The 11103-nt window shown below is 40.1% G+C and overlaps 1 protein-coding gene across 5 annotated transcripts in view; it reads left to right on the plus strand.

Annotated features, from left to right (window-relative positions):
* The window catches only part of PPP1R9A (protein phosphatase 1 regulatory subunit 9A), a 129590-nt gene extending 118797 nt beyond the window's left edge, over positions 1 to 10793 (plus strand). For 3 of the 5 annotated variants that reach the window (XM_041466803.1, XM_041466805.1, XM_041466802.1), the window contains 4 exons: positions 922 to 1041; positions 2901 to 2924; positions 4066 to 4248; positions 5202 to 10793. In XM_041466803.1, coding sequence (XP_041322737.1) covers positions 922 to 1041; positions 2901 to 2924; positions 4066 to 4248; positions 5202 to 5414 — 540 coding nt within the window. In that variant the 3' untranslated portion in view covers positions 5415 to 10793. The remainder of the gene's footprint in view (positions 1 to 921; positions 1042 to 2900; positions 2925 to 4065; positions 4249 to 5201) is intronic. The other 2 variants (XM_041466804.1, XM_041466806.1) reach the window with 1 other exon arrangement.
* The last annotated feature ends 310 nt before the right edge of the window (positions 10794 to 11103 follow it).

The raw sequence follows: 11103 nt of genomic DNA on the forward strand, positions 1-11103 counted from the left end.
TTGTGTTGTTTCTCTTGTTTTATTTTTTTCTAAAGTGAAGGTCAAAGATGAATTGGATTCAATACTCATTTAGATGTTAGAGAATAGAGGTCTCTGTATTGTCAAGTGTGTATTCAAGTTAAATGGAATATCATGGTGTCCTTAATCTTTTATATTTTTTGGGTTTTTTTCATTGTTCTCTCTCTAGTGTGAAATACTTGTTAATTTTTGTCTTATTCTAATGGCAATTTTGTTGTATTCCTGAAAAATATGTGCCTGCTTTTGCTATTATTTGCTGTAAGATGTGATGTGTCTCATTGCATTGTTAAGAAAAAACAGAGTTTGTTTTATGACTATTAGTTCAGTAAATAATACTATCCAAAGGTAATTTTACTTTCAGTTTCAGTTTTTTTCTAAAGACTTAGGCAAAGAGGGAGGATCCTTTCACTTTTCAAGGAGATTATTTGGGACTCAGAAGTGGATTCACATCATATTCTCCTTGCTCTTTCAATAGGAGTTTTCACTTCTCTCTGTTCATTAATTCTCTGTTCTATTCTTTGTGCTACTGCCTGTGCTACGCTTCTCCTAAGTATTTGTCGGACAGCAAATGCTAGTGATTAACCTGCAGAAGCAGTAATTTAGCTCCAGGATGAGAGCCAGCATCTTAAGAGTCTGGAAATTGCTTTTAGACACCTTTGTTATTCATTGAGGCATTAAGCTGGCGAAGGTGTCTCCTGAAGCAGAGAGTGGTAAAAATACTGTGCATCCTGTAAATAGTAAAGACTATAAAACATTAGGCTTCCTCATGTATATTGTGATTGGTTTGGTAAATGATTGAAATCACTCCTGACCTATGCCAACATGGAAGACAGAAAGCAAATTTCCCTTTTAGATGCATCTAAACAATAATTTGTTCATTCTTACTCCTCTTTTTCTCCACAGAATTTCACATTCAATGATGATTTCAGTCCCAGCAGCACAAGTTCAGCTGATTTGAGTGGTTTAGGAGCAGAACCTAAAACACCAGGCTTCTCACACTCCTTAGCACTGTCATCAGATGAGGTATGCAGATGAAATTGTTTAACTTGGGAAAAAGTTGTTTTCTTTTTCCTATGGAATCTCGCTTGATTACTCAAATAATAAAGGAATGGTTTTAGGCAGTAGGATTGGAGACAGAAATTAATCTTGGTTTCTAAATTAAGATTTTTCTTGTTCATATAATAAAAACTTAAAATAATGCCCTGTGGTACTATCGTGGGGAAGTGGAATGCTGTTCGTGTCCTAAGAGATGCTGTATCCTCACATCTGCTAATACATTTTTTCTATCCACATATGGACATAGATAGAGATATACATATAAATACACTAAACTAGGCCTGGGACAGTTTTGATATACCAAACATAGATTACAGTTTGGTAAATGTAGTTGAGATGTAAGGCACCTTCACCTACCCCAGTTTTTACCCTGGTAGAATGACCTGTACATGCAGTAATTGTGTGTTACTGTACCTGAATGTGTGTGTATTGATTATAACGTGTATGTCTTGATCCACTTTGCATTCTTTGTGCTTGCTTTGCACAGTGGATTTGAAATCAACTACTCCAAACCAGAGTTTTTTTCATACAATGATAAAGTAAAAAGGCATTCCTAACCCTGTAAATTGGTGACATATTTGAGCTGAATATAATATATTGAAAATACTCTTCTTAATATACTAGTTTTGTAACTCATTAGTGGGTAAAGTTGTATGATTTCATAGTGGCTGACAGCACATCCTGTGGAGTCAGGAAACTTGTGCATTTGTTCTTTTACAAACACTCCATAAGCACATTTTTCATGTGAGATGTGAGCCAAATTGGTTTTACTAGAGAGGGAGAACTTGAAGTATCTATACCTTCTGTACCATTTTTTTTTTGTTAATTATAGATAGGTTTTCATTACTGCCTGCATGGATTGCTTGGATTTAAAGAATGAGAGCTGTTCTGTGCAAGTCTATTTTCCAAACTGCAAGTCTACAAACCCAGCCGTTCTTTTGAGGTTGCTTTTACTGCAAGTAATTAAGGGCAAAAATTTATAACAAAAGGAGATAGCACAGAGGTCTGCATATGCTGTAAATTACTGAAAATAGCAAAGTCATCACTTGCACTTTATTTGGTGTTAGTACTATCTTAATAATGTGTTTCATTATCTTACCATGTTTAATTCCCCTTATGTATTTGATTGTGGCAATGTCCTGTTCTGAGTGGTATTGAATTAAATGCTTGAAAATCCTTTCATTTTGCATGTTCAGCTCTCTATTACTTCTAAAACACCAAGCCTGAGCAGGTCCATAAAAATGAATGTGTTTTCTCCATCCTCTGCTGTGTGCCAAATTGCTGCCTCCAGATGAGGCAGCATGTTCAGCAAGAGCTGCCCTGGAAACCTCCCAGCCCCCCTGGGCAGGGAGGAGGCTGGTGCTGCTCCTCAGCCTTCCACAGCCCATTGCTGTGAGCACTCCTCCGCTCTGGCTTCCCAGGCAGCCCCATCAGCATTTAAAGAAAAAGAAAAAATCAGAGGGTGGTGAGGGAACCCAGTTCTTGCAGTCAGTTCTCCCCTAATTATGGAGCTTTTGCTCTTGGAAATTGGAGCGATCAGAGAAATTCCCACCAGTTCTAGGATGTCAAGACCAGGAACTCCAGAAGGGTTTCATTGATGAAGTGTCAGATTTAGCTTCCAAATAATGTGTGTGGTGAGCTTTCAACATAACCTCTTTGCTTCTGGAAATAATTCTTTTTGAAGAAATCTTGTTGGTTTTAAGTAGCCATATCTGTTTGCAGACCTTGGTGCTGCTGTTGCCTGAACTTTTACATGCTGTTATGTGTTTGGTATTTTGTTTCTATAATGCTTTTCTTTCCTGTTTCTTTGTTGCTCCCTCACTCAGAGCCTGGATATGATTGATGATGAGGTGAGATACTAGCGTGCTGTTGTGGTGAATCGCGTGACCGTCGTGTGGCAACGTACTGTCTCTTTTGCAGAGTCACATTTCTTGTCTTGTGGTGTTGTGTGCCAAACACCCTTATTGGCACAGAGCACACAGATGTCACTGGCTCCCCTTTCCTTGTCTTGAGTTGCCCTCTCGTTGTTGCTGAGAGTTTTCAAGGCCACAGCAAACTGCAGTTTTTGTGGTATGCTGGAAGCAGGAGGCGGGTCAGTGTCAAAGCAAATCTACCCGACCAGGCATCATCTGTGCTGAGCTCATGCTGGCAATAGCAAAGAAAATTACAGTGTCCAGCCCTGACAACTGGACAGCCAGAAGCTGAGAGAGCTCCCAGCATCTTCTAACCTAATGTAAGAGCTGCTCTAACAGCAGACAGCTGCTGCAGCTTGTAGCAGCTGCTTTGCTGACTACAGCCAGGACAGAATAGCTTTTGTTTCAGGCCCCACTGGCATACCTATGGGTGGAATAAAGTGGCAGAGCAGGGACATTGGCCCTTTTTGGTAGGGTTTGTGCTCTCACCCACAGCAGCACAAGGTGGTGAGAGCAGGGCCAGGGCTGTGGGATCCTTGTGTCTTCTGTACCACTCCTCTGTGTCATCTCGTAAGTCTTCTTCCATAGATAGTATCAGGCTCACTAGCTGTTTGATACCATCACTTTGAACTCTAGAGTGGTTTTCTGAGGGTTTAATTTGCCCTGATACTTTTTTTAAAAGCCTAAACTAATAATAAAGATCTGTGAATGAGCCCAGGAAGTGGAATGCACAATTCATTGCATCCTTTAGAAATCTGGTAATTTGAAGGAAAAAATCTTGTGAGGGAATGGGAGTGTACATGGTTTGAATTGTGCCACATGGCCATTTCAGTCCTGCTTGGGTTTAAAGGAATGCCAGTTCCTTTTTCTTCCGTGATTCTATAGCTTTTTTTGATTCTATGATTCATTCTTAGGTGTCTGGTTAGATAGACATGTAATATAGCAGTGTGAAATCGTTACTATTGTAGTGCAAAGATAGTCCAGATACCTGTGCTCTGATGCTGGTGGTTTGTGCAGAAAAATGTTGTTACTCATCTGTGTTACCCTTTAATAATAACGCGGAATATTTTTGTGGCAGATCCTTGACGATGGACAGTCTCCGAAGCACAGCCAGTGTCAGAGCCGTGCTGTTCACGAGTGGAGTGTGCAGCAGGTTTCCCACTGGTTGATGAGCCTGAACCTTGAACAGTATGTTTCTGAATTCAGTGCCCAGAACATTAATGGGGAGCATCTCCTTCAGCTGGATGGCAGTAAGCTCAAGGTAATTAACTGACTGGGCTTCAAGATGAACTGTAGTATTTTTCATCACTTTACATCATCTCAAAGGCAGTAAGAATGCACCCAGAAAGCAGCAAATCCTTGTGCATGGAGTCATGATAGGCTAGAATAATAAACGGAAAGTATAAAGCCACAGCAACACTTGAAGAAATTCCCATATGCACTTGGATTCAGAAGCTTCAGAAATGCAGGCATTTGCTTTGTGAAAATTCTTGGTGTATATAATATACCCATATTTGCATGTGGAAATCATACAGCAGTGTGTGAAAGTGGTATTTGCACGCACATACTTCTCATCCAGCTCTGTTTTGTGAAAGGGTGATTCTGAGAAGACAGTGAATAGACATATACCAGAAGTAGCAAGAGAGTAATGGATTAATGGGATATGGGAGGCATAAGCTGATACCAGTTGTAGTGTGTTAGAACTAAATACAATTTTGATGTATAAAATAGGCATTGTTTCTTGTAGTAAAAATATGAGCCTATTTCAGTCAAAACTACAGGGTGGAGTTGCAGGAAGCTCGGTAGATCTGAAAGTCCAAGTTTGGTATTTCCCTTCTGTATTTCTTGGTGGCACTATAAGTGTCTTAGAAGACTGCAGGTGAACTTTTGAGGCACAGCAGGGAGAATTTGGAAGTCTTGTTCTATGTGGACTTAGATTACTTCAGTAAAATAGTTTATTTACCTTATTTGATCAATGAAATCAACATTGGTGGTGGCAATGAGGTCTCATCTTTAATATTCTAGAAGAGGAAAGCATGAAGTGTAGTACTTGCACATCAGTGATGTATCTGAGCCTGTGACAGATTCACTTTGTTGTGACTTTGTTGTGACTGTTCACAGTCTTCTAAGGAGAATTTTTACTAGAATATGAAAACAAAACCTGATAAATGAAACCATAAGAAATTCTTCTAAATTTTGTTTTCCCCACCTCAGGCTCTTGGTATGACATCTTCCCAGGACAGAGCAATTATTAAAAGAAAGCTAAAGGAAATGAAAGCATCCTTGGAGAAGGCTCGCAAAGCTCAAGAGAAAATGGAAAAGCAAAGGGAGAAGCTTCGAAAGAAGGAACAAGAGCAGCTGCAGAGGAGATCAAAGAAAATAGACAAGTGTTCATCAGATGCAACAGAGGGCACTAATGAGCAGTGATAAGCAGGAGTGCTGCTGTGTTTGGCAAGTGGAGGCATGTCAAGGAAAGAGAAACTCTCATCCACTCTGACGCCCCTTCAGCTTTCTTGTGTTCATCACCCAGGATTGTGTACAGACAGATGGGGCTGTACATAGAATGACTAGGGAAATTTATATTGTGTTGTTTTCTTTCCTGCATATCCCGTTCACGCTCGTTGCTGTTGCCATGTGAAACAATCCCGGCCCCTCAGTTTGTTCTGTTCTTGTTGACAGCTAACAGATTTCATTTTTGTGGTGGTGTTTCCTTCCAAACTACTCTTCTCTGTTGAGCTCTGTGTGTTTGGTCACTTCAGTAACCAGCATGATGCCAAGGAGCATGTCCACTGCTTCACCTCTTCTGAATAGGATGGCCAGTCAGTATGGTTGGGGAACATTTCTTCAGCTGGATAAAAAGAGTTGTGCTCTGTCTGATAAGATTTGACTTGACTTTCTGACTGGAAGTTCATCTTCTTTACGGTGTTTGGATACTCAGTTCAGTCTGCTGGAGTAAGTTTCATCTTGCATCAGAACCTTTAAGCAACATTTCTCTGAAAACTGTTCAGCGACTTCTTATACACTGGAGATACAGACAGGAGAGTCAATATTCCCCCTGGGTAAAGGACAGGAGTTGAAACTCTTTCTGTTAACTGTACAATAATTAATCCAGGAAGGAGGCAAAGCCTTAAATGGTTATGTGGGTTTACATAGAAATCTGAGGATAACATTTATCCTTTAGATATCTGAGCAAGGATTAATTTCTAACTAGAGCACAGCGTATAAATCTGTATAAATTTTATTGTGCTCCCAGTGTGTAGGCAACTTTCTTATAGCACACTCCACTTTTTTTTTTCATGTGTTTCATACAGGAAACTGGGTTTATTTTGTTTCAAGTTAGTTTTTCCCCAGGAAAAACCCCACATCTTCAAATTGATTCTCCAGTCAGTAAGCATTGGGAGAATAAGCTTTGTGCTGTGCTATTATGAAGCTGGTATTGGAAACAATTATCAAACTTGAGTCTGGTGTAGATTTTCAGTTTTTACAGAAGTGCACTTTAAGAAGAGGAAGATGAGGGATCCTGGTTAAAATGAAATTCAGTACATTGCTGTTAAGGTCAATGCTGCCATGGAGGTGATGGTTACATAATCCAAAGCTCTCCCATTTTAACTGTTTTGATTGATATGTTTAAAGAATATCTAACCAAAAGCTGAATTTTTGGTCTTTGGTTGTAGAATGTTTTGATGGCTTAGCAGTGGTCATACTTGAGGGATTTCTGGGGTGTGTGAGGCCATGGATGAAGCCTGCTGTGTAGTTTTGACTATGACAGAAGCAGGGTATGGTGTTACTGCCCCAACAGCAGTACTGAACTGCACAGTATTGCCTCAAAAGAAGGGACAGACAACGGGCAGGTCTCCACAGTGAGGAGCAGCGGGCAGGAGCTGACTGCTCTGCAGTCAAAGCTCACTGTGTACGGTTGAGAAACGTCACTGCCCACTCGTGCAGCCTGCAAGTGGCAGTCTTCATCTGGCTCTGCAAACCCAGGGATTCTTTAAGATGGTGATGCAAATTCGAATATTGAACCTAAAAATGCGCCAGCCTAGAACTGAAAATTCCTCTGAAGAAAATGTGTGTTTTAGTTTGGCTTGGCTTCTCTTCTGCTCTGTACTTTATGGCATTCAGATTTGAGTCTGCAAAGTTCTCTGAAGCTCAGATTTGGAACACTTAGGGTGCGCTGTTAATAGTTACATTTCTCTTGATCCTAGTAATTTCTTTGACATGTAAAATGGTCTGTAAACTGAGAGAGCCTAGTTCATTCAAAATTAATACGCAACAGATCTACTTAGCGTTAGCTTTATTTTTCCTTCCAAATCCAATTTCTACAAGTTTTTGATGTATATTTTATTCAGATCTAAAATTGAAATTGTCATAAAAGATACTTGCTGATATTTCTAAAGGCTTGTGCTACTTTTCTTGAGATAAACCACCAGCAGCAAAATACACCTGCTGACAAAAAATTACACATTGCAGTAAATCCTTCTGTGTTCATTCATAGGAGAAAACTTTTACAAATGTTTAACAGCCTCATAAAATTAGCATTCTTAGAGTAAAAGAAGTTACCTGGAAGAAACTGGAAGTTTAATATTTTAAATACAATGTTGATAAATGCATTAGATGACAATTTTCTTTTTAAATTATGTTTACATTGTAGTAATGTTTAAGTGGTTGTATATAATAATCTAAGGTGGTGTCTCTGTCTTATGTTCTTTTTATTTAGAAACCAGAGCAGACTGCTTGGCATTATATATTGAGTTTTCATTCTTGCTCCTTAAAACGGTGCCTAGTTAATCTCTTTGTAAATCATGTTCTTACTCTGCAGAATAACTAATTCAACTTAAGTCCTTTAAGTATTCAGGGGATTTTTACTGCTTTGTGATAATGTTATTTTGTTATTCTCAGACTGAAAACATCAACAAAAACCTAACTTAAAAAATCCTAGTGGGTTACATTTAAATTAAAACCATTAAAATGCATTTTGATCAATGTGTGAAAACTAAGGAAACAGAGCAATGACAAGAGTTTTGCTATTCTTTCTGTGATAAAAGATTTATGTGGTTCCTTTTAAGAAATATGGCAACTCAGTCTTGAAGTGCAGAAATGTTACCGGATAACAGGCCTGAAGCACAGTTTGAAACTTTTCTTGCTATTCTGTAGGACCTTTAAAGTTGTGTTGCAATTTTTTTCCCCTGGTATTGTATTATGACTTACAAGAAACAAAAGATGGATGTCTCATCATTCTTAATTTAAACTTCCTGTAAACCAATGCTAAGTCAGACTAGTGGGGGGCTTAATGTAACAGGAAGAAACAAATTTTCTGTGCTGGGTGGCTGGACAGCCTTTTTCATGGTTTGGCTCACCTGCAGACACAATGTCGCCTACATTGTGTATTTATTTGTGGAGCTAAAGCTGTTTTTTATTGGGCTGACTTTCCTGGCCACCTCTGAACTGCTCTGCAGGCAGTGTGGTGCTTCCACACCTCAAGACATGTGCTTGTGTCATCGTTACACCTGGTGACTGCAGCAGGCTGGCCCAAGTTATTTTTTCCCTGGTTAGGGTGGTAGGCCAGTTCTGTAAACTCTAGTTCTGCTCATTGCTGCAGTATTGCAAGTTGTGAATATATAGAGCCTCTAAAAAGGTGAAGAACTGAGAACTAGGAAAAAGTGGAAGTCTCAAAAATAGAAAATGAAATGTACAACACTGCAGGTTACTTTAGTCCTGAAAACCCTAGTGCTTATTCTGAGATTGTGAGGAGAGCAGTGGCTCCTTGTTCTGTTCAAATCAGCCAAACATACTGACATTTTTTGCTTCCAGCTTGTATCTTCCCAATTCTTCACGGTGGGTTGCTGCACTCGTGCAGCGTCCTGTTAAAGCTCCCTGCTGTGCCCAAAGAGACCAGGGCCAGGGGGTGAGGAAGGAGCTGCAGCCCTTCACTGCAATGCGCAGAGCTGCCCGCCGCCTGCATTTCACCCACCGCCCCAAGCAGGTCCTGGTGGGGGTTGCTGGGAGTGGAGCCTGTTGAAGATCATGGGTTAGAATTGCACAGTGGAACAGAAGCCAGTAATAAAAAGATGTTTTGCGTTAGATGTTTGCATTGCAGTGTATACAAATACTTTTGTATTTTTTCAACTTCTCAAAATTTTTTTGCAATGGCATCTCTTTTGCTATGACTGCAGTCTGCTGCAGGGATACCACAAGAATTGAGTTTTTACCAGAACTACTGAGCAGCTTTCCTCTAATACTTGCCAGCCCTTAGCAGTTATTGACATTCAGAGGTGCTTGGCACCTGATATCAGGGTTCCTCATACTTTATTGCTTCCATCAAAGCCTCCTGTCCTCCTGAGCTGCTACACCTTCACCTCCTGGCTCATGGACTGGTAAGAGGTGGGCAGTGTCATTTTTGAGAATTAATTGTGTTCCACTTCCAAGAGAAAGAAGAGAAGGAAATGCCACTCTTGGATGTAGTGCAGAATACTGTTCTACAGCAGTATGGAAGAGGATCATCATGTAGTTGGGGGTCAGTGTTCTAGCAAGGAAACATGGGGTTTTTGTGTTTTTAACCCCAACTTTGATTTTTATTGGAGCACTTTCAGCAGTTTGTTTCTGAGCAGGGTGACAGATGAAATCCAAGGAGACTTGCCCACTCACTGGAGTGGAGCGTGGGTCATCTGCAGATGGCACAGTCCCTTTTGTCAACCTCCCTGTGGATTTTACTGGACTTTTTTTCTGTACCTGTGAAACTGCTTTTTCAAAGCTATAGTACCTTAGTCATGACACTGAGCCCTCCGAACCCTCAATATAAAATGAGGTTTCTGTTACTAACCAGCTGTACCAACTGGTACTTTCGCTTTTAGCATTAAGTAATGATTCAAAAAACGCACATCTTACAGAAAGGTTTGGTGGTAGTGCCTTGGGCTGCCTGTTTCTTTAGGAAGTGTGGATTGTGTTAAGAACAAGCTGTTGGTCAAACCTGCTGAGTTAGGCAGGTCTCCTCTTCCAGAGAGGTGAGGAGGGCTCACAGCGCACGAGGTCAGATCCAGCCCCGGAGCCCGGGGCTCCTGCTGGGTTTCCAGCGGGACCTTTGCCACTGCCACCAGTGGAAGTGGATTTGGGACCTGTGCAGAAGTGTCTCAAGGAAAGGGGGATCTCAGGGCACCAGACATAGGAGTAACCAGCCCATTTGGAAGTGAAGAGTGCGCAGTGAACATCTTCTGACTCTGTACTTTTCCATACACATTCAATCAACAACTGCTTTCATATTTCCCAGTCATGTTGCAAAGGTATCTCACTGGTCACTTAAAAGTGTACACATGTTGCTAGAAGACCAGGCAGCTAAAAGACTAAAATGCACTGTGCTTACTGTAAAAATTGGCTTCTTACATTGCTTCTTTTTATATGGTTAAAGAGATAGTTGTGCTTCAGATTTTTTCCTTTTCCTGTTCTTTTTTTAAAGAGGTCAAGTGTATATGAAATGCATGTTATCCTGAACTTTTTGTTTGTACATCTTGGTGTCTGCTCACCTGCATGAAGGACACAGTAGTGCCATGTCTGAGCTTGTTCTCTTGTGCTTGGTTGCTATGAACTTCTCTAGATTGTTGAGTTTTCCCCAGGATAACTTTGTTTGATATTTAGTTATTGGGAGACATCAAAAGAAAACATCATGGTGGCCCTTTGTTTTCTTACCGTTGAAATACAAACAACAAAGCCTTGTGGTTTAAAGTTAATTTGTTAGTGTAAATAAATTTCTTGCCAATGAGTATTATTGTTGTTAGACAACGAATGCAATAAAAAAGAAATCCTGAATCTTTATTAGAATTTGTAATGAGTCCTCAGTTTTCTGCCCTTTTCTTTATCATTCCAGAAGAAATAATAAATGGTGAGGACAACCAGAAGCTGCATGGATCAGGCTAGTGGGTCAGGGGAATATGTACCTTGTCCTGCTTGTTCTTTGCTTCCTTCTACTCAGCCAAAGGTTATTTTAATCCCAGTTCTTGGCCAAATTGGCATGATTCACAAGCCCCCAAGTGGGTCTCATTTACACTCTGTAACTATGTAGAAAGAAGTAAAAATATATATATATCTATATTAAGGAAAAAATTATCTTTTTTCTTCATATGAA

The sequence above is a fragment of the Pyrgilauda ruficollis genome, unplaced genomic scaffold (genome assembly GCF_017590135.1).
Source record: "Pyrgilauda ruficollis isolate IOZ18807 unplaced genomic scaffold, ASM1759013v1 scaffold2, whole genome shotgun sequence".
In the NCBI taxonomy this organism is placed as follows: Eukaryota; Metazoa; Chordata; class Aves; order Passeriformes; family Passeridae; genus Pyrgilauda; species Pyrgilauda ruficollis.